Here is a 23,728-nt window from a genome sequence, read left to right as displayed (position 1 = left end):
TTCAAAGGCAGTTCTCACTTCATCCGCATATCTCCTTCTTCTGCTTTCAGACTGTTGAGAAGAGGAGGAGGAAGTGGAAGAGATGGAATCCAGAGGCAAAGCCCACCTCAGACTGAAGACCAAGATGAACAATGCCTTGTGAGTACATAGATTGGTTTCAATTTATCTTGGCCATATTATTATTATTATTATTATTATTATTATTATTATTATCATCAACAACAGCAACAAAACAATAATGTTATTATTATTTTATTATTTATACCCCGCCCCTCTGGCTGGGTTTCCCCATACTACATATATATGCTACATAAGTGAATGACCTATGTTAGACTCTCAAACTGTGCTTCAGAACATTTTCCTTATTATTTAGAAACTGTGTCTTGCTTTTCAAGTTCACTGCCACAGAATTGCAACCCTGTGCACCTGTATAAATGCTCCCCTCCCAGCTAGATGAATTGAACTTTTCAACTCCAGGGCTGTATTCAGAGAGCTTTATGTAGTGCAAACTTAACTGTGCTGAGTTAATGTTACAGCTTGGAAGGAGGAATGTAGGTGGGTCAGATCATGGTCAAGATAGCAAGCACCCTATATATTCAAAGGTGAAAAGAGCTGAATGTCTGATCTTGAAGTGTGCACTGATTTCCTTTCCACCAAGACAGTCCCTTGCCCTTTGTGAACAGAATGTGAACTTTACCTCTAGGGGATTGTTCTTAAACTGCAGTCTCACCAAGCTGACTCAGAGTTGTCTGTCAAATGCTGACAGGGGTCTGGCAGCAAATACACCAAGCTCTCAAGAGATCAGCCAGACTAAATAGGGGCTTTGTAAGGTTTCCTACAAGCCTCTGCGCTAAAGCATCCAGAGAGAATTGGAAAAAGTGGGTAGAACGTTTAAAACATTTGCTTTTATGTATTAAAACCTTTATACCCTGCCCTTCTGGTGCAAAGCACCTCTCAGGGCACCTTACAACAACAATTAAAATTACAACTTTAGAGTGTTTAATTGGTAGCTATTTAAAGTCAAGCATACAATCCAAGGGCTTCTGGGTATTATACTGTAGCAGCTGTGCCAAAAACACACAGCTGAGGTTAAGCAGGGACATTGAGGGATTTGGAATATGTTGACTGTGTACTGGAGTTTACAAAAAGCCACAAAGGATTTTAGTTAAGAGTGTGTAGCAAAGATGGTGAACCTCAGATCCAGGGGCTAAATGTGGCCCTCTAAGCCTTTTGATCCAACCCTCAGGATTCTCCTCAGATCTGATCCCCTCACCAGTCACACATTTTATTGGGCCAGCTTTACGCTATCCTTGAGGGGTTTTGCCTGGCTGGAATGTCTGCCCAGCCTAGTACAAAGCACCAGAGCAGTGTAATGGAGCGCATTTCTAGTGCTGGCATAAAGAATTCTGGGTAATGTGTAACACTGAGGCTGGGCAGAGCCAGTGAGATTTGGGGAGGCAAAGGACTCAGCTATACAGGGGCAAATAAAAAGTATTAAGTGAGTTTTAATATACAATGTGACACTAGATGGCAATGGTGAGCCTTATGGAAAATTCAATGTATTTTTAAAAACCCTTTTTAAAAAAGCATTTTCAGAATGGTTTTTATATGTGTGTAGATTCCACCAAAGCAAAGAAGGTGGAAGGACTTAGTAAGATGACTGATAAATGCATACCCTAGTATCTTGTTATATAGGGTATCTCATTATAGCTTAGTTAGTTAGAGTGTGGTGCTAATAGCACCAAGGTGGCAGGTTTGATCTCCATAAGGGACAGCTGCATATTTCTGCATTGCAGGGGGTTGGACTAGATGATCATCAGGGTCCCTTCCAACTCTATGATTCTTTGATATTTCTTTGATAAAAACTCTCTGTGCAGCTCCCAACCAGTAAAAACAACACATATCTGAACCTGCAACAACAAAATTAAAGCAGCAGAATGGTAAAGCAACAGGAGTTGGAGAATAAAAGAAAAGAAAGGATAGATAAAATCAGATATGACTGATGTTTAAAAAGCTCTAGGAAGAATAAAAGATACCAAAATGGCATTAAGCATAGGCACCATCCAGATCTCCCTAGGCAGAACAATTCAAAGCCAGGAAGCTGCAACTGAAAAGGCCTCTCGCCTGTTCCTTCAGACCAAGGGCCTCCATCAATGCTATCAACACAGGAACAGCTACATGCAGTATTATTATTATTAATTGAATTTATATACCGCAGTAGAGACTAGTCCATGAGGGCGAACAGGGCCCTGCCCCACCAACCTCAGTCTGCCAGCCACAACCATACCATACATTTAAAGTACCCTGATACTGCTTTAACAGTCATGGCTTCACCCCAAAGAATCCTGGGAACAGTAGTTCATTAACAGTGCTGAAAGTAAGTCAGGAGACACACACGCACCCTGAGCTACAATTCCCAGTTCTTGGGGTCTGCCTCAGGTGCCAAAATGTCTTGGGCCGGCCCTGTCACCAGACATATGTGCAACTGTGGCAAGGCTTTCCCTTGGTCCAGAAGGGAGCTGCCACAACAGCCTCAACTGGGGGCAGGCGGCCACCAACTTGGGGAGGCTGTAGAGAAGAACTGGAAATTTTAATGGCAAATAAGGCTAACAACAGCTGCTAACTATGACTGCTATGCTCTGCCTCCATAGTCAGAGGCAGTAATGCTTCTGAAGACCAGTTATAGGAAACCACAAGCTCCATGGTCAGACAAGCCCACAGTACTTTGTCTTGTTGGGATTGCACTTCAATTAGGAAACTGTGATTGTTAATCTGGGGAAAGTTAGCAAACTGGATGGTAAATAATGCATTTCTTAATGCATTACAGATGAATCAGATAATTTCTAGAAGCTTTCTCTCTAGGGTTGCCTGAAATTCTGCCCTCCCTCAACACACCTCCCTGTTTGACCTGTGGTTGTTGCAGTGCTCAGGACAAAGCAACACAGAATCTTGCATTTGAGTTTGGAGTTATCTGCCTGGAACAAGGGCGATTAACAAGCAGGGCAGATGGGGAATCTTTGGGGATAAGATCAAGAGGCTTATATCAGGGATACATGGAAACAGAGAACAAACTGCATTTTAATTACAGCTGTGATAAAAGCAGAAGGCAGCGTGGGGGGAGGGGAATTCAGCCCCTGCTTTTGGTCAAATCCAGCTTTTGACTTGGAGCTGAAACTGCATTGGTGACGTGTGTGTGTGTTCCCTTTCAGCTCAGCCAAATGCCAGCTTCTTCAGAACCCCCAAGAAACTGTAGGGTGGATTGTAGTTTTTAAGCAGTTTGGAGAGGTGGTAGATAAGTGCCCATTACATAGGGCCAAATGAGAGGATACACCATTTACACAATTGGAAGTTCTGTAAGTAGCTTTTGGGGAGAAATATATATTTCCGATAAAGGTAAAGCTATCCCTGACCATTGGATCCAGTTGCAGATGACTCTGGGGTTGCGGCGCTCATCTTGCTCTATAGGCCGAGGGAGCCAGCGTTGGTCCGCAGACAGTTTTTTCTGGGTCATGTGGCCAGCATGACTAAGCTGCTTCTGGCGAAACCAGAGCAGTGCATGGAAACGCCGTTTGCCTTCCCGCCAGAGTGGTACCTATTTATCTACTTGCACTTTGATGTGCTTTCAAACTGCTAGGTGGGTAGGAGCTGGGACCGAGCAACGGGAGCTCACCCCATCGTGGGGATTCGAATCGCTGACCTTCTGATCAGCAAGCCCTAGGCTCTGTGGTTTAGACCACAGCACCACCCGTGTCCCTTTTCCGTTACAGGGGACCTAATCTGGAACCTGCTCCTGGCATGGATGGGTGGGGTAGAGTGGTTTTAACTCATTTCCCCCTGCAGAAGTACAGATTGAGATTGGGTCTCAGATACTTATTTACTTTTTCAAAGCTGTTCACACAACTGCTAACTGCATGTCGGTTGGTTTGGGCCTCTGAGACAGTTTGGCTAGAACATGAATGGCCAGACGGGGCCATATCTGGGCTTCTGTATCTTTAATAAATATGTGGCCAAGGGAATTTTGGCAGGCTCTACAAGAGCTGTACCTGTGGGAATTCCCCTGTTATGCGGCTGTTAGAACATGGGCTATACCTGGGCAAAGGGAAAAGTGAAGGGGGGAAAGCTCTTGCTCCACTAACACACTGATGTTTGTTTTTATGTTTATAGATTCATGGGATGTCTATTTTAAAACAGAAGTATCTCACACATTCCAACTCTACCTGTTTATTGCTGGGGACAATCTGATCCTTGATAAATCACAGTCCCTATGTTGGCATTGGGGGTTAGGGAGAATGCCTTTTCAAAATGCTCGCAAACCCCTTTGAACTAGACACCCCAGCTTCTTTGAAGGGGACATAGCTCAGTAGCAGTGTGCCTGCTTTGCATGCAGAATGCCCTTGTTATTCCTGGCACCTGCTGTTCAAAGGAGCAGGTAGCAAGTGATATGAAAGATTCTTCTCTGTCCAAGATTCTGAGGAGTCCCTGCCAATCAGAGTAGGGAGTGGCAGACTAGCTGGGCAATTGGTACAATCTGGTATAAGGCACCTTCCCATGTTCTGCTGCTTCATAGGCAGAGGCATAGGTGGCATTGTGGGTTAAACCACAGAGCCTAGGACTTGCTGATCAGAAGGTCGGTGGTTCAAAGGTCTCAGTGGTACTGAGAGAGCTTTTAGTTTTGGAAATTCAATCATTGCCTGTAGGGCTGAGAGAGACCAAGAGCAGCAATATATTTTGAATCATTTGCTTCCCTGTTTTCCCCTAAGCCCAGTTCCTCCTCTTATACCCCTTGGCTTCCTTTTTTCTCTTTCAATATTTAGGTTGCCTCATTGTGATTTTTTTCTACACATTTCAAACATGAGCCCAACCCCTGCCAAGGAATGGTGATCCAATATTATTCTGCAGCCAGGATGATGTAATTTCACAAAAATTGCATAATTCCTTTCTACTTGCTACGTTTAAAGCCCCGTCCCTGCCCTTCATTACCTTCAGACATTATATGATTGTGGAGAAGCAGGAAGTGCACAGCACTTTCTTCTTGTTGTGTGGCTTGTGCCAGGCTTTCAAAGGAACTTGAGAGGCAGAGGAACACAAACTGGGTCCACATGTACAGTGTGGGCATCTCCCACATGCAAATGCCTTTTGGCAACATTCCACTAGCTGGTAAAAACAGAAAGTGCAGCTCACCTTTTGCTTGCTCTCAAGAGTCATGTTATTAATGGCGGTAGGTCATGCACATTCACATTTTGTAATATAAGAATAGAACTATATTAATGTTGATAACCACTATGTTCCTAAGAATCTCCTATCTATTTACTGGCTAGGCCAACACCTGCAGGGTAAGACATTTTGCTGCTTGAAGTGAAGAACAACATGGCAGCAATTCTCAATCCCATGTACAAAACCTGAGCAACAGGACAGTATTGTCTACTGCACTTGAGGGCAGCAGATTAGCTTTGGAGACACAGAGGAGCAGGGGGCATGGGACAAAGCATTCTGCCTGCTTCTCACCATCTTCTGCCTGAGGCAGACATCTCACTCTACCTAATGGTTGGGCCAGCGCTGCAGACTTGCTCAGTAAAGATGCCAACTTTCCACCCACCCCTTTCTAGCTGTGCTTCAAATTGCAGCCTGATGATGTGCAGATTAGCAGATGGCAGTGTTTATCTCCCTGCTGTGAAAAGCTTCTCCTGCTGATTTCTGCACATCTGCCACTACAACAAGCCCAAGAGCAGGCCAGAATGATTTGGGGCTAGTTTGGTTTCAGGGAGGGGTTGTTTCTGGTCAGCAGGGAATCCCACTTCTTAGTGTCAGAGATGGCACCTTCAGGTAGTTCTCTAAATTCTTGAGTCTGGTATACCCAGAGTTAAGTGTTGTAGAAAATGGATTGTTTTGGTGCAGAATGTGCATTTTCTGCCGCCTATCATGGGCAACGAGGACTAAACTGGGTGAGCATGCAGAACCAGAGGCTTAATCTAGGATGTATCAGTGTGGAGAGGGACAATTATTTCACCCTGCTAGGCCTGGACCCTTGATGGAGGCCCGCCTGGCCAACCCCTGTGCAAAACTGTGCTTTGTGGAGCTAAAAGAGCATAGCTGGAATAGCTGTAACTCCGTTTTCTTCAATAGCAGTATTTCCTCCTCCTCGCCTTATTACACTCCTCGGCGCCTCCTACTGGGAAAAGAAAGAGGGGAAATGGCAGCCCCCGGCTCTGGTGTTGTCCTCTAGCAGGTTAACATGGAGCGAGAATTGTTTTGACCCAAGTCACAATTGTGCCATTGTTTTGCACCAGGCAGGGGGCCAGTCCGGAATGAGGCTAGCGGCGAAAGCTGCCAGGAACTCTTTATGCCACAATTAAGCACCTGCTACGAAAGGAGTAAAATAAGCCAAATCATGCGGCTGGCAAGCGAGCTTTTATGCGTCCCTTCCCCGTGACCCTGTCGGAGAAGGAAGCTAAAACCTGCGTCTCAGCTGCCTGCAGATTTCATTCCAGCCCAATGCAGGGAAATAAACAGCTTGGGGCTTGAAGCCGGTGGCCTCGGTGCTGGCGGGCTTGGCTGGGGAGCCGGCACTCTGAACCCAAGACAGCCCTCCGGGACCCCCGCCCCCGTCCAGGAAGCCCAGGTTTCTTCTGCTATGGAGAGAGAGATCCCCGTCTTACGAGTCCGGTGAGGAAGGGAGCCGGGGGCTGGCGGGGAGGGAGGGAAGGGGGGCGCGGGGCCGAGGCCGAGGCCTCCCCAGGCGGAGCGGGGCTGGTGTGGCGGGAGCGAGCGAGCGAGGGCGGGAGGGAGATGCTGCCGGAGCGCTGACGCGCATTGACGCGCCTTTGCATCAGCGCCGGCCCTTGGAGCGGCTCGGAAGGGCCGCGGCTCGGCTGATCCTAACAGGAAGAGAGCAGGGACAAGTTTATTTTGGTTATGCATGGAGGGGAGGGGAGGAGGGGGAAACGAGCCTTGAGTGAGGACAATGAGGGATCACATGATCTCAAGATGCTGGATCGCAGCAGCTGGTCTTGGCTGCGGCGGAGCTGGGGCGCTGATCCGCCTCCCATTGGTCAGGCTCCAGTGATGACTCGAGATTTTCGTCTCTGTCCTCATCCTGCGGGGAGGAGGGGGCGGGAAGGGCAGCAAAGCAACGCCAGGGTGGAAGGAGTCGAGTGGGGCGGGCAGAGCTTTTTCGGGGGGTGGGGTGGGGGGTGTAGAGTGCTGCAAGAGAACCCGTCCAGCCGGGCTGGGTGTTTGAGGCCAGGAGGCGCAGGGGAGCAGAGTAGACTGGTCCAGACTTTTGCTAGAGGTGAAGTATAGTGAGGGTGCTCGTTAGCCCACATACATTCTGTGGACTTGTGGGGAGAGACCGTAGCTGAGTGGCAGCGCAGAGTGCCCCAGGTTCAGCCCCAGATTCCCAGGCATCTCCAGGTGAAAAGGGAGCAGGTGATGGATTGAGAGAGAGAGATCTGCAAGAGACACTGAAGTCCTGTTAACTGTCAGGGTTGATGAAATCTGGTATAAGGCCATGGGGGTGAGATAAAGCTGTCTGGGCCAGGCCCTGGTAAAAGAAGGCCAGCCTTGCAAAATACAACCATGCACTCCGTTTGTGCAAAGGAACCAACCAGACATATATTTTGCTTTTGAATCTTGTGTGGTTCTGTTGCATTGGGAAGGAAGGAATATGTGCCAGTTGTTCCTCTGTCTGACATCCCTAGAGCCCAAGGCTACTGCAGGCAGAAACTTAGTGGTCTTGTTTTGTCAGTGCCCAGAGGAGACATAAGAAGGGGCAGAGAGAGAAAAGTCACCCCTGCAGCTTCCTTGAAAAGAAATTGTATCTCAGATCTGCATAACTTGGCATGCAATTAGCTTCAGATGACAATACTGGCCCTGATCCACTTACTATGTGACTTGCAATTGTTTGAAAGTACACACCCTTCTTTGCAATGGCCATAGTATGGGAGGGGGAGCTGGTGTCTCTGTAGAGCTGAAGGCAAAATCCTGGGATGTGGAGTGTTCATTCTCCACTGAGCTCAATAAGTTTTTTGAGTGCTCTCTGGTGTGCATTATGATAGAACCTTTAGTATGAAGTCAAACTGACTGGGAAAATATGAAGAATGGGTAGGTACAAACTAGATACCAGAAACATCCGTTAGAAAAAGTGAAGAGGGCATTGGGAAGGCTTGAGAGAAGCATTTTTACTGGACACTGTCAAGCTAAGGCATAAAAACCTTTCCCCCTTTCATAGGTACTCAGTATCAGGGACAGCAAACAGGCAAGGAGGTGGATAGATGAGGGGATGGGCAGGTTAAGAATGATGAAGAAACAATAAATGGATATACTGTAAAGAAAACTGGCTTGTTTATGTATCTGATTGTATAATGCAAGGGTAACAATTACATAAGGAGCTGGAAGAAAGCAGGAAACTGCCTATACCTACCGAATATGCTTGATTTCATCTCAGGTCTGAAGTTGCCCACCTGTCCCTTTTTACCATTGCACTATCTCTATTCGAGGGCTGTTTTTGTTTTTGCCATATTCATCTTGATCTACCTGCGACCTTGTCTAGACCATTTGGGGACATCTAACATCTAGGCTGGATGTTTCCAACTCCCCTCTCCTTCCCAGGGTATCCATGTCAATAGCAGAACTAGGCTTTTCTAAGTCCCAGCAGCCCCCTTGGGACGCTCCAGCCCTACATGCCTGAGCTTGGGGAAGGGCTTTTGCTATTGTATAATTCTGCCCCCCCCCCCCAATTTAACAGAGCTTGATGTTAGGTAACTGTGGTACACAAAGCTTTTCTTCTTATTGTTTTTGCCCTGCTCGCTCCTAAAGAGCCTCTGCTGCCTTCCACATAAATTGGGGCGGAGAGTGAGGAGAAAGGGATGAATGGCCCAAGATGTATAGAAGGGGATAGGTGCGCGGGGGGGGGGGGAGAGAAATGTACAGGGTTGAGGGACGTTGCAGCGGGGCGGAAAGCACAGAGGGGAAGTGTGTGGTAAGAGCGGCTGCCCGAGCTGCACCCCTCCTCCTCCCGCCCCCCGCAGCCCGTGGCCAGAGCCCCCTCCCCGGAAGGCCCGGCCGGCCGGCCGGCGCGCCGCCTGCCCCCTCTTTTGCTCGCTTTCGGCCAATGAGCGGCGGCGGGGCTGCGGGGCGGAGCTTGCGCGGCGCTCCCGGGAGGGGGCTCTCCTTTTTTTGTGAATGAAAATAGGCGGTGGGCGAGTCTCCGCGCAGGACTGCAGTTCGCGCCCCGCTGCCGCCCGCCGCTCAGTCGCCCCGCGGCCGCCAGGGAGGAGGGCGGAGCATCGCCAGCCGAGGAGGGGGCGCCCAGCTTGGCGAGGGGTTCCATGCGGCTCGGCGCAGCCGGCCTGGGGCGAGGAAGATGCCGCGCGAAGGGGCGCATCCGCTCTGGGGCCGACGCGGACTGTTCTGTCAGAGCATCTGAGCCGGAGAAATTGAGCATCCCGCCCAGCGGTCGGCACGGCAGAGCAGGATCCGAGCTGGGCGCTCGTGCCCGCCACCATCATGTCTCCGGGGAAGAGGTCGGCTCTTTCCGCTGCAAATTGCCCCTTCATATGTGTTGGCGTAAGTACAGCGACCACCGCGGGACTCCCTCGGCCCCCCTTCAGTTATTGCAGGCGCGGGAGCGGAGGGTCAGGCCAGGGTCGAGGGTCCGCTTTGCAAGTAGGGTCAATAGTGCCGATTTTAGGTGGGGTCGGTGAAAGCGCAAGGGGAGCAGCGTTTCCGCCAGTCTCGCTAAACCCGGGCGTGCGGTGGTGAGAGATGCTAGGCGCGCACAGATTGCACGAGCCTCTCCGAAGAGCATCGCGTACTCCTGGCGCTGTTCTTGGGGAAATGGCTTCAAACCCAGAGGCGCGCCTGGAGAGCGGCTTCTCTTCGACGCTGCGTGCTTGCCTTGGGTCTCTGTGGGGAGTTGCTGCACTGCCAAAAAGGGAAACAAACAAACGGAGTGGTCGCGCTGCTCTGGCGGGACTGGGGTGGGATTTGCAAAAAAGGAAAACAAAGCAAACCCGGGCAGGGTGGAGAGAGCTGTGTTCTGCTCCAAGGGCAGGCTTGGCCAGGATATCTTTCATTGCATAAACCTTTTCGCAGTGTGTGGAGAGCTGTGTGCGTATCGGGTTTCTCTCTTCCTTCAAACAAGCCAGCTGCTCGTGCAGCCTCCTGTACTTTGATGTGCTTGTAATGTGGAAGAAATGTGCAGTGTGCTTAGAGAGTAATGTAGAGTGTGTGTGTGCACGCGCGCATATGGGTAGACATAAATAAACACGTATTTGCGCCCCACTCCGCTTCGTTTGCAAAAGCATCGCTCCTATTAAGCTTTACCTCTTCAATCTTCATTAGCATAATTTTGCAGAGTAGGCACTGGTCGTAATCTGCAGAGTTCTTTGCCCATGCCTCCCTTCCTGGTCTCTGGGGGGATGTTCAAGCCCTCCCACCCTTCTTCCTCTACAACCCCCCCTCCCGGAAATGCTCCGTAACCAAGGGATATTTTTACTAATTATTTTTGTTGCGCTATTTCTCCCGGTCCCCCATTTTGTGTTTTGTGAAATGAGATTGAGTGGGGTGGGGGCACATTTAGCCTGTCGGTTGCTAGGAAACAGGTTAGGCTCCCTGAGAGATTCTCTAGTTTCCTTGGCAACCGAAGACTGGGGCAGCTTGCAAGGAACACAATTCTACTCTCTCCGAGAGATAGCGGGGCAGATTTGATGGCAAGGAACTGAGGACATGTCACCAAGAGTGGACGGGGTGAGGGACAGAAAAAGGGGGCACATAGCGGAATCAAATGAGCAGGAGTGACTAGTTGTCGTCGAAAGACTGTCATTGAAATAAGAGGGGGTTGAGATAAAGGAGATAAGAGGGAGTTGGCAAAGGAGATAAGGCCAGAGAGCGTGTGTGGCAGGAGATGTGCTGGGAGGGAGGGGAGCATCTGGATGTGGTGGCGATTACAGAGCCTAAGTGCAGGTCCTAGAGAACAAAAGCAACTAATGGATTTTGTGCACTCAGACAAAAGAGCTACAGAAATAGACAGGGGCTGAAATGGAGAGGAAGAAAGACTTGTTTGATTATCTCTCCTGCTGGTGTTGGGATCCTTGGAGAGAGGGTTTCTTTTTAGGGGAGGGGAGTGGAATCATAACAGCAAGGAAGGAGAGGGGGGAGGAAAGAGGAGAGGCACAAAACAACAGTGATAGGATTTGTCTGGGCCAGGATTGTCCCCCCCCCAAATGTCACATGGGTGCTAGTTTGCTGACCGCCTCCACAGCTGCTGCTGCTGCTGCTGCTGCTGCAGCAGGAGTTTCACATGGCACTTGCCTTCAGTTGCCTTTATTCCACCTCCCCACGTGTCTTGCGCACTCATTTTGAAATCCGCTCCCACTAGGAGTGAGTTCTTTTAACTGTTAACAGACCCAAGAAGCTGACTGTCACAGAGGGAGAGCTTGCTGCTAACTCTTGCTTGGGTGAAATGGGTTTGGGGTTCAACACATCCTGTTTTGTGCTTAAGAAATAAGCTATGAGGCCAAAGCCCACAAGGAGATTTGGGCGTACATGAAAATCTATTCTGCCTCTTGGTTGTGATCACAGGCTCTCCAAAGAGAGGCAGCCACTATTCGCACATCAAACAGGAACTGGCCCAATTCCTTCCCTGTTCTAAAATTTGTTCTTTGTTTCAGCAGACTGCATATTTCTGAAGCATATGAGTAACATCTTTATAATACCTATTTATTACTTTCTCCTCCTTTTCTCCAAGGAGTTCAAGGCAGTATGTATGGTTGTTCTGATCAGATTTATTGCATTTCTATGCTGCTATTCATTCAAATGAATTTCAAAGTGGCTTACAAACAATAAATAACAATAGCATTATAGAATAGGGGGACGCGGGTGGCGCTGTGGGTAAAACCTCAGCGCCTAGGACTTGCCGATCGCATGGTCGGCGGTTCGAATCCCCGCGGCGGGGTGCGCTCCTGTCGTTCTGTCCCTGCACCTGTCAACCTAGCAGTTCGAAAGCACCCCTGGGTGCAAGTAGATAAATAGAGACTGCTTACCAGCGGGAAGGTAAACGGCGTTCCGTGTGCTGCGCTGGCTCGCCAGATGCAGCTTGTCACGCTGGCCACGTGACCCGGAAGTGTCTGCGGACAGCGCTGGCCCCCGGCCTATAGAGTGAGATGAGCGCACAACCCTAGAGTCTGTCAAGACTGGCCCGTACGGGCAGGGGTACCTTTACCTTTACCTATTCATTCAAATGAATTTCAAAGTGGCTTACAAACAATAAATAACAATAGCATTATAGAATATAATAGAACACCACAAATATAGAATAGTGCAACCCAGGGTCACCCAGTAAGCATGTTAGCTGCATAAGGTTTTGAATCTGGGTCTGCCCGGTCCTAGTCCAACACTGCAACCGCTATACTATTTTTGGTTGATACAGTTGCACAGCACAATTTCCTAGCTCTCTTGCTCTTTTCCCCATGGAAGGCTGGATTCTCCAATTCACCGAGAAGCCCTATAAAGGCGTAGTTGAAGAGCTGAGAGTTCTCAGTGCCTCTGGGGCTGAGAATCACAACACAATGTTATGCAAGTATACTCCAAAATAAATCCCACTATATTCAATGAGGACCTTGTCTCAGGGAATTGTGTTTGGCTGCAGGATGAGGAGGTGGTGGCTGTCCACCTCTTATTGGAATGCAAACTCCCATGAGCCTCAGACAGCATGGCCAATGCTAAGGCATGATGGGAGCTGCAGTCCAGCAACATCTGGAGAGCCACAGGTTGCCCATCCCTACCTTTAAACCTCAGTCAGCTTTCACTCCATTGTTGCATGAAGACAAACTGCCCTTGTTGTCCAACCTCCTCCTACCCTGGCAGGGTTGCATATCAGGAACTTTAAAGATGAATGACTCACAGTGTGTCCACAATGGCAGCACATTTTTTTTTTTTTTTGCTAGGCATGTCTTGTGTGTTCACATTTTTATCACAAGTGCTGTTTTGTTGTTCTTGTTAGCATCAACAGGTACCTGAGACTCAGATATTTTAGACCTGTTTCTGGGTGGTGCATTGGCTACCCTCTGTCTTTTCAGCGCTCACTGGCTGAGAAATGAATTGCATCCTTTTAACTGTATTTTTTTTCCCCTTGCCCCTTTAACCATTTGATAATTATCTTTTATAATAATAGTAAGAAGATCACTTTGCCGCACAATAAATGTACGCTTCTTTCTCCATGTACAACACAAAGTCCTCTCACATCTTTTATGGGGCTGTGCTTCTGCTGTGAATATACCTTAATTCCCTCTTCATGAGAAGATGTTACACTCCCCCAGATAGCCCATTCATTGCTATTAGTGGTGTTGTGTGGGATGCAGTTCTATGTGTGGCAAGGGCCTCTGTTGACTGTAGCTTGTAATAGCCGTGGTAAAGGTAAAGGTACCCCTGACCATTAGGTCCAGTCGTGGACGGCTCTGGGGTTGCGGCGCTCATCTCGCTTTACTGGCCGAAGGAGCCGGCGTACAGCTTCCGGTTCATGTGACCAGCATGACTAAGCCGCTTCTGGCGAACCAGAGCAGCGCACGGAAACGCCGCTTATCTTCCCGCCAGAGCGGTACCTATTTATCTACTTGCACTTTCACATGCTTTTGAACTGCTAGGTGGGCAGGAGCTGAGGCTGAACAACTGGAGCTCACCCCGGTCCAGGGGTTCTAACCACCAACCTTCTGATCGTCAAGTCCTAGGCTCTGTGGTTTAACCCACAGCGCCACCCACATCCCTTAATATCCGTGGTAGCAGAGAGCAATAAGAATACCTGGGCAAGGAAGCACTTCTGTTGTTAGATGAGTGGAAGTTCTGGTCCTGGAGTTCTTGAAGGCAGCATAAGGCAGGAAGAAACCCTTGCATTAAGTAAGTTAATCAAATGTGTCAGGCCACAGTTACCTCTCCAGCTCCCCAAATTAGCTCATCTACATGAGATGCTGAAGAAGTTGTCTTATTCTCACAAATTTGATAAATGGTGAAAAATTGTTTTTGAACAACAATATTAATTGTGTGAATAATTGTCGCCTATGTGCTGTACGGGTTGCACAACCATCTACATGAGATGGCAGCAGTTAACAGCAAATTTGTTCAGTCCATGTGCATCAAAGACCCTCAGCTATGTGCCAGGCATTAGGACTGCATACAAACCATACATTTATAAAGCATGTTTCCTCTCTTTACCCAAAAAAAGAATAATGGGTATCATGTTTGTTAAGGGTCCTTGGGTTTACAGCTCTGTGAAGGGAAAACTCCAGTTTCCAGGACTCTGGTGGAGGGGTGGATACCATGGGCATAGCAGCAGCTTTATAATTATAATTATTTGATCAGAAATGTCAGAATCATGGAATAGTAATGTTGGAAGGGACCATGAGGGTCATCTCGTCCAACCCCCTGCAGTGCAGGAATCTTTTTGCCCAAAGTGGGACTTGAAGCCACAACCCCGAGATTAAGAAATATCCCCCAAAAGTAATGCCATGATTTTAAAACGTATTTCCACTGATCAGGTTGTTGGGGTGGAGGTTGTTGCAGTATGACTTGGAACTGATGAAACTGGGCTGAACTATCCAAGCCTTTCCAGAGGCTTTTACCTGTCCGGCCCCTTAGTTAGAAGACTCACAGGCTTCTGCATGCAGGATCTGATTCTCAGCCAAGGGGAGTTGGCAGCACCCCAGTAAAACTAACAGCCACTCTGATTTATGCAGGCTGGATTGCTGAGTGGTGGTGCTCAGCCTTTCTGTGCAGAAGCCTGCTATGCACTTCACTTCCAAAGTCCCCCTGATGCAATGGAGGTTGAAGGATTACCAGTGCTGGCACCATTTAGCCTTTCCTTAAGAACTTTCCGCGTTGTAAATGAGAGGAAAGTACATTGAAAAATCCTCTTTGTACTTTTAGGATAGATGAAGCTGCACCTCTTTAATGTGGATTTTTGTTGTCATTGCTGTTTATTGGGGTTTTATATCTTTCTTTTTTCTCTCTCTTTCTTTCTTTCCTTTCTTTCTTTCTTTCTTTCTTTCTTTCTTTCTTTCTTTCTTTCTTTCTTTCTTTTCCCAGGTCCTAGCCTAACACACTAAGCACTACACTGTACTGGCTCTTTGTCCCCCCCTTCATTCTCACTTCTGTACCAACCTAATATTGAAAACACACCAAGAAACTGACTGCATTTGAGGAGAGCACCTCCTCCTCATGCCAGTGTTTTAAATACCCCATCCTGAGCTATGGTGTCGTAATACTGTTTTGAGTAAGACACGGCTTCATTGCATATCTGGACTTCATGTCTGGCAAAATACTCTGCTGAGGATTCATGTCTCTAATGACTACAAACTGGCTGTTTGGTTGTGGGCTCCTGTTTTCAGGGTCTGTGTGTCCATACCTGCTACCAAAGGTCTGTAGTTCAAAGCTTGAGTAACCATTTTGCATGCAGAATGTCATACGTTCAGTTTTTGGCATCTCCAGGTAGGAATGGGGAAAACCTCTGTTAGTCAGTGTTGACAATACTGCTCAACTTGGTATAAGGTAGCTTCCTATGTTCCTAAAGGATACTGCTAAATATCCATACACTCCCATGGTGGTGTCCCTGCTTACAACAACCTGTGTTGGGTCATTCTTCTGTGCTATGATTATCCCCAGTTGGGATAGCCTTGCTGTGAACTTCCCTATCATAGAAAACAAGGAATGAAAAAGTCCAGATGGGAGCCTGAGTCTTGCTGCTTTTTACTCTACTGGAAACACTGTAAGATACGCCATCCCAAATGGCAGTTGTTGCAGCCGCTTGGGCAGACAGGCAGGAGCTTGGCTGCTCTGCAGTTGCCCTGTTATGCCCCAAAGGCTGCTTCTATTATGCAAGTGCATGAACACACACACGTGTGTGTGTGTGTGTGTGTGTGAGAGAGAGAGAGAGAGAGAGAGAGAGACTTGTGCAAGCACACATGGTTGTGGAGCGGGGGGGGGGGATGGTGCTGTGGGTGGAGAGAAGGAAGGGATAAATTCCATGATCAGTCAGGTGGATCTGGAAGTTTCTTTAACCATTGCTGGAAAGGGAGGGACCGGTGGGTGGGGGAATCTCACATGAACAGGCATGAGAGATAAAAAGGAGGAGGCAGAGGCAGCTAGAATCAAGTTGGCAGGGCCTGTGGTCTTATCTGAGGCTAAAGATGCATGCTTCAGAAAGATTACATTTTAAAGGGACCCTGCTTTGGATGGAGAGGGGTAGAGCTGCCTGGGCTCCAGACCCCTCATGAAGGCTCTTGCTTGTTGCTCTCTGGGTTCAGTGTGGGTTGCATCAGTCTGGAGGAGGGCAGCTGTCCAAGTCTTCTGCATCTTGGGAGGTTTGTCATGGGGGTGGGGAGGAGATCCCTTCTTGTTTGTGAGGGACAACCAGGTTGGGGAGCTGGTGCTTGGGGCATGACTCCCTGCTAGAGGAGATTATTTTGGACACATTTCTGGAGCAGGCCATTCTGTTCAGCTGATGTCTGGAGGGACACAAATTCGGACAATGTGGGAATCCTGCTGAATTGGATTTGGGTGAGGTGAGCTTGGCAGAGGAGAAGACCAGGGTTGCTTGTTTTGTACCAGTCTCTACCAAGCCAAAGTGAATTGCTAGAGTGGCCAGGTGGTCCAGTAGCCTCTGCTCATCCTCCTGCCATCAGAAACCAGAAGAATTCAGGGCTGCATACTGGCTTACCTATATCCCATGTGCATTAAAAAGGAAATATCCAGTAGGTGTTATGTCTCAGACATCAAATTTTAATATACTTGTTTGAGTTAATTTCTTTCATTGTTTCCTTGTGTTACTTCATATTTATAAGCTTTTGTTTTGTATTGGTTGGTTGGATGACATAAACAAACCTAAATTTTTTATTTTGCGCTGAACTCCAGTTTCTGCTTTAGTAAATTTTGCCCATGGCAAGATTGGAGGATAAGGCTCTCGATGGCTCCTAGACATGACACAGTCAGAGGCAGTAATGTTTCCGAATGCCAGTTGCTCGGAAGTCCAGAAGGGGAGAGGGCTCTTGCGCCCAGACCCTGCTTGAGGGTTTCCCCCAGGCATATTGGTGGGCCACTGTGAGAACAGGATAGACTAGATGGCCTGATCCAGAAGGCTGCCTCCCTCCCTCCCTCCCGGGTGCTGTTTGTTTTGGACTTTACATCCATTTGTGGAATCTGCTCTTGCTGCACTGTTTTCTCAGTGTGGAATTATTCTGTTTATGAATTGGTACGGAGCAAGGGAGGACAGAACGAAGCACAGCCCTGCAACCCATTGTGAAACAGTGAGTTGGTCAGACTGCTACTGCTGGGTAGTCTTTGTTGTAGGGCGCTGTAACAGTCAGTAACATGGCATTCCTGGGAGAGTTTCCTACCTTATTTTAAACTCATGGACAGCTAGCCTGAGAAAGAACCCAAACCATGTAAGTATTTCAGAGTCTGGGGGTAATTCCAGACTGTTGCTATTTTGGGGGTAGGAACTACCAATCCTGCAATTTTCTCTGGCAAAACCAGTCTGCTTTCTTCAGAATTAGAAATCATTCAATAAGGAAAGTAAGAGGAAAATGCACTGGAAAGTGTGGGGAAACTATTGCTTGATATACCATATTTTTTGCTCTATAAGACTCACTTTTTCCCTCCTAAAAAGTAAGGGGAAATGTGTGTGCGTCTTAAGGAGCGAATGCAGGCTGCACAGCTATCCCAGAAGCCAGAACAGCAAGAGGGTTCGCTGCTTTCACTGCTCAGCGATCCCTCTTGCTGTTCTGGCTTCTGAGATTCAGAATATTTTTTTTCTTGTTTTCCTCCTCCAAAAACTAGGTGCGTCTTGTGGTCTGGTGCGTCTTATAGGGCGAAAAATACGGTAATACCACATTTGCAAAGTTGTACCACCTCGTCCTAGACTGTGCAAACAAATCAAGATGAATGCTCAATAAACTTTTTCTCCGGTTCTGTTTTTTCTGTGTTCCTTTCTACAGGTCCCAGTTAATGGATTCTGACATGGATTATGAAAGGCCAAACGTAGAAACTATCAAGTGTGTTGTGGTTGGGGACAACGCAGTGGGCAAGACCAGGCTCATTTGTGCCCGTGCTTGTAATGCCACACTGACTCAGTACCAGCTTCTTGCTACCCATGTGCCCACAGTCTGGGCCATTGACCAGTATCGTGTTTGCCAGGAGGTGAGTGGTATCTTTGTCAATGGATAAATCACCTGGGAAATCTCACTGGTGGGAAATCAATACCTGGGCTTATAATGACACAAGCAACTGCTTTATACTGAGTCAGACCAACAATCCCTCTAGCCCAGTATTGTCTGCACTGACTGGCAGTGGCCCTCCAGGGTTTATCCTAACCCCCTAGAGATGCCAGGGATGGAACACTGAATTTTCTGCATGCAAAGCAGATGTTCTACCATTGAGCCACGACCCTTTCCCACCTCCTCACTTTAATCTGGTTAATCCTGGGTTTGAGGAGAATCAGATTCCCTCCAGTGATCAACAGTAATTCTGGGCAAAACATTTTCCCCTGCTCTGTTTTTCTGTGAGGAAGTTTCCATTTTGAAAATAATAATAATAATCATAAAATGAATTGGCTCAAGTAATTAATACAGTGCTGATCAAATTGGGCAGCTTCAAAGTTGAGCCCCCTTTCTGTCCATACAGAGCTTGTGTATATATATAATAAACAGAAATGGATATCTCATTTTTGACATGCTAAAATTAGTAAGCCTTCATTTTTTCCCATCTGAAATTTAAACAATGTAAGGGAAGGGCATGTGATTGAATAGTTGTGTCCATACTGTGAGAGTGCAAGCCTACTTAGTCTCATTGCTTTTAGTAAGCTTACTCCCAGGTAAGTGAATGTAGTATTGCAGCCTAAATTAGGTATATTAAATTTATTTTGCCCTAATCAAATCTTACATTCAGATACTTCTGATGGGTGGAGTGGGGGAAGCTTTTGAGATTGTGCTCCCAATCAAATTAAATAATTGAAAAGATTTCTGGGGAGGGGGGTGAAATGTGGAGGGGAAAAAATATTCAGCCCTTTCCTGAAATCCTGCATCACTGATTATCAGACTAAAAAGCTACTGGGCATTGCAGTCCTCCTAGTCCTTTCTATTCATTTGAAGTATGTAATCTTTTTGCCTTCTCTCAGGTATTGGAGCGCTCTCGAGATGTGGTAGATGATGTTAGTGTGTCCTTGAGGCTTTGGGATACCTTTGGAGACCATCACAAGGACAGGCGCTTTGCTTATGGAAGGTCAATATTGATTATCTGGTGCAGTGCTAATGATGAACATGGAGCAGACGTTCAGTCTTGGCTTAGAAGCTCACTGGGTGGTCAAGTGCAAGCCAACATGTCTCAGTCTGGTCTACCTTGCAGGATGGTTGTGTCCTGCAAAGGAGCCAGTTTCGCCCCTCCTGGAGGGGTGTCCTTCATGGGACCCGCTATACCTTTTCCCATACGGTTGTCTTTCATTGCTGTGAGAAAAGCTTTGTGCTTCTTGTGGTGAGACCTGCTCCCACCCCTCACTTATGCTTTAAAGACCTGGCAATCACTGACAGAATCCTTCAGGGTGGAGACGGGGTATGTAATGTGGAAGGGAAACAAAAGGGGAAGCCAGGCCTGATCTCTGACCTGGTGGATATGTAAAGTGAGCAACAAGATGCTTGAAATCCATTACACAAAATTAAAACAATAATCTAAACAAGTGAAACTCAAACCTAATCCATCAACAGGAACACCAATGCTAAGGAGTAGAGAGCTCAGCCAAGGTAATAGTCTCAACTCTACTTAGAGATAAAAAGAATTATAATCACACAAAGGCCTTCAGAGCAAATGTCAAGAGGCCTTTGCAAAGTGTTGCAAGTTGGAAATGACAGAGCAGACTGAACCTCCCTAGGAAAAGAGTTCCCATGGATTTGGTGCAAATTTTAAAAAGGCCCTGTCTCAAGAAACCACACCCTGGATTCCAGGCAGTTAGGGGACCTGGAACAGGGTGTTGGAGGAAGATCTTAATATGAGGCTAGATTGATATAGCAGGTGATTTCATATTATACTCCACTGGTGGGGAGTGGAATGTCCTAGCAATATACCAGCCCTTCCTCAAAATACACACTATGTGTTGATATGTAGTAGCAGGCATCTCAGATGGAACAAGTGGAAGATGGGTGGTTACCGAGCCTAAAATATACATAAAAGCCCACTCTTAGGGTTTTGCTATCATGGAGCACTTAACCAAGAAATGAAACCCAAGTGGACATATGCAGATGAAGGGGTGGGGGCTATGCAAATAGGACCAGACACATTTTTCAGTGACTCCAACCAAGTTATCTGGGACAGAGTAAATGCTCTTTTATCTGAGACAACCCCTTGCCATAAACACGGGGGGCTGTTGGGACAGGAAGCAGCTTTAGCCTTTGCCCCAATGTTGTCCCCAGGTTCCTCCCTTAATTTGCTGATACTTAAATTAATGCTTGCCACACACTCCTATGAGAACAAATAGAATTCTCCATGGGGGGGGGCAATGTACCACTATGGTGGTAGTGGTAACAATGAGCACAGGGTACACATAGACCCATTACAAACACACACACACACACACACACACACACACGGACAAACACTTGCAAGGACAGCACTGGATTTGCACCAAAACCTTGGGGAAAGTTGGGGTGTGCATTGCACCTGGAGGGACTGGGTGTCATCCTGCAGGGTGCATGCTTGCACCAAGAGGTGCTGACTAATGTAAAGAGAGGGCTTGCAGAGACCAAAGTGATAACTAACTCTTGCCTCCTCTCTGTCCACAGATCTGACGTTGTAGTATTATGCTTCTCCATTGCTAATCCCAACTCCTTACACCATGTGAAGACCATGTGGTACCCAGAGATCAAGCACTTCTGCCCCCGAGCTCCTGTCATCCTTGTAGGCTGCCAGCTTGACCTTCGCTATGCTGACCTGGAAGCAGTAAATCGAGCTAGGCGACCTTTAGCCAGGTAGGAAATAACCCAAGGACGGCTTTGGTGGGCTGGGGAAGCTAAACTGTGGTTGGGCATCACAGGTGCCACGTTTCATAGACGACAGGACAGGGAGTTTGTGGCATTCCTGGGCTAGAGCACGAAGACTCATGCACTTGCCTATGGCACAATGTCAGGTCTGTCCTCCAGTGCTACACTGGTACCTGCTCCCTGGCTCAGTAACACGGAAGACAAAGGTGGGGATGCTAGATTTAGATTTGACTTGTGGCATCATTCTCAGAAAGGTTGGCCATCGCTAGTGAGGCCATGGAAGCTGGTCCTTTAGGGCATATGGGATCCTGTCCCACCAACCTCCGCCAGCCAGGCTGCCTTCTTACTTAGTCTAGGGGGTGACACTGCTTGTCAGTTCCTCCTCCTCAGTCTTCTTGTTGCACTTGTAGAGCACAACAGGGAAGAGGGTGAAGGCAAAACTAGAATTGTTTCCATCTGTCATTGGCCTCCCTGTATTCTGCCCTAACAGTCCCAATGGACACCAGTGACTACTGTAGTTAAGCAGAACAAGCAAATTGAATAATAGTCCTTGGTTGAAGAAGAAAGGCAGTAAGTGCAGGGATTTAGTGTGTATCGAACCTTCTAGTGTACAAGTCTTCAGCTTCTGCAGGTTCCTGCTCCATCTACATTGTGGGCAGGGACAATTGGGCAACTAGTGCAGACTGTTCCCTGGATGGCCCCACACCTGTGTTGTTGTTTTTTAATAATACTTCTCATGCTTCCAATTTAGCTCTGGTACCAGGCAGAAAGCTCCCTTGGCTAGGGCCATGGGACACATTCTGAGAGCATGGAGAGTAGAAAACAAACTGCAAAAATAAGAGAGGAAAGGCAGTAGAGGCAGGTACAGCCAGATAATGAGGATCCACACCTGATAGTTTTCTCCTTGTGAATTGCCACTTTTCTACCTTAGGCTGACTTACCTCTGTCATTTGCCTTGGATTGCTGAGCAGATGTAAAACTAGTTTTCCCCTTCCTGGTTTTTTTCCTCTCTCTCTCCAGACCGATCAAACCAAATGAAATTCTCCCCCCAGAGAAGGGGCGAGAGGTGGCCAAAGAGCTGGGGATCCCTTATTATGAGACCAGCGTAGTAGCCCAATTTGGCATTAAGGATGTCTTCGACAATGCCATTCGAGCTGCCCTCATCTCCCGCCGGCATCTCCAGTTCTGGAAGTCTCACCTGCGTAATGTCCAGAGGCCGTTGCTCCAGGCCCCTTTCTTGCCCCCCAAGCCACCCCCACCCATCATCATTGTTCCTGACCCTCCTTCCAACAATGAGGAGCGTCCAGCCAACCTGCTGGAGGACCCCTTGTGTGCGGATGTCATCCTGGTGTTGCAAGAGAGAATCAAAATCTACGCGCATAAGATCTACCTCTCCACCTCCTCCTCTAAGTTCTACGACTTGTTCTTGATGGACCTGAGTGAGGAGAGCCAGCAGGGGATGACAGGAAGCGGCACCGGGGCTGGTGTTGCTGAGCGGACCCTCCATCAGGAGGAGAGGCATCACCACGGCCGGGAATTCCTCCTGAGAGCTGCTAGTTTTGATATCTGTGAGAGTGCTGAGGAAGCTGGCTCTGGCCAGCAAAAACCGTGCCTTAGAGCCTCCACCAGCGATGGGATATTGCGGGGCAAGAACTATGGGGAGCGAGGGCTAAAACGGGGGCGGATCCTCTCCTCTTGGAGCCGTGCCTTTGTCAGCATCCAGGAGGAGATGGCGGATGACCCCATGACATACAAGCCCCGACTTATGGTGGTGGTGAAGATGGACCCTTCTATCCAACTGGGGCCCTTCAGGGCTGTGCTCAAATATCTGTACACAGGGGAGCTGGACGAGAACGAGAGGGACCTGATGCATATTGCCCACATTGCTGAGCTGCTAGAAGTCTTTGACCTCAGGATGATGGTGGCCAACATCCTGAACAATGAGGCATTCATGAACCAGGAGATCACCAAAGCCTTCCACGTCAGGAGAACCAACCGGGTTAAGGAGTGTCTGGCCAAGGGGACTTTTTCTGGTACGCTCTAGAGCACTGGGTAGCCTTGTGGGACATGGCTATTGGGACCAATGTCGTTTGATTTCCAGGATGCGGGGGGCTGAGATGAATTTGGGTAATGAGCTAAAGAAACAGGGTGGGACAGGACATTGTTCTCACCCTGGCTTAAGTGTTGCTTTGGAAGCCCTTTAGGAGCCACCTTCGTTAGGAAGAATGAATTAGTAGAATTTTTGATTGCACTACTTCAATGTTTCTGGATGTCCAAGTTGGGTTTTTTTTTAGTGTTCTGCCATGTAATCAAACTCCTTGCATGTGGTAAATACTATGTCAGAAAGAAGATGGTTCGTTTTTTGAATAGCATTAGCTTTTTCTAAGCTCATCCATCTAAATGAATCCTACTTAATAGAAAAAAACATAGGGAAAATGACTAGGGGAAACCCAATATAAATAATAAAATTATTATTAGTATTATTAAAATTATTATTAAATTATTATTAGGTCTTTCTTCTCTGTTTTGAATAAACACGAGCTCTTTTTTATTTTTAGACTGGAGAGCAGATACACACACACTTTAAAGTGGTAATGTCTAAACAAGCTTTGGCCCTTGGTTCTGCTGAATATATGAGCTGGCCCTCATATAGCTCTTCTGCATAAATACGAAGGCTGCTTTCGCCACCAGATGGTTGTCTGTTCCATTACTCAGGG

The 23,728-nt window shown here is 47.6% G+C and overlaps 1 protein-coding gene across 7 annotated transcripts in view; it reads left to right on the top strand.

The window, feature by feature from the left end:
* RHOBTB2 (Rho related BTB domain containing 2) overlaps positions 1-23,728 on the top strand; it is a 52,162-nt gene that overhangs the window by 21,642 nt on the left and 6,792 nt on the right. For 4 of the 7 annotated variants that reach the window (XM_080982430.1, XM_080982428.1, XM_080982431.1 and 1 more), the window contains exons 2-6: positions 51-138; positions 17,982-18,183; positions 19,160-19,263; positions 20,814-20,999; positions 22,032-23,044. In XM_080982430.1, coding sequence (XP_080838556.1) covers positions 83-138; positions 17,982-18,183; positions 19,160-19,263; positions 20,814-20,999; positions 22,032-23,044 — 1,561 coding nt within the window. In that variant the 5' untranslated portion in view covers positions 51-82. Of the gene's footprint in view, positions 1-50; positions 139-6,395; positions 6,664-9,397; positions 9,565-10,628; positions 10,747-17,981; positions 18,184-19,159; positions 19,264-20,813; positions 21,000-22,031; positions 23,045-23,728 lie in introns of those variants that run through there. The other 3 variants (XM_080982432.1, XM_080982433.1, XM_080982434.1) reach the window with 3 other exon arrangements.

This window comes from Podarcis pityusensis (assembly GCF_964106645.2).
Source record: "Podarcis pityusensis genome assembly, chromosome: 15".
NCBI lineage: Eukaryota > Metazoa > Chordata > Lepidosauria > Squamata > Lacertidae > Podarcis > Podarcis pityusensis.
Note: the sequence above shows the minus strand (reverse complement) of the source record. Positions and strands in the feature narration are given on the sequence as shown.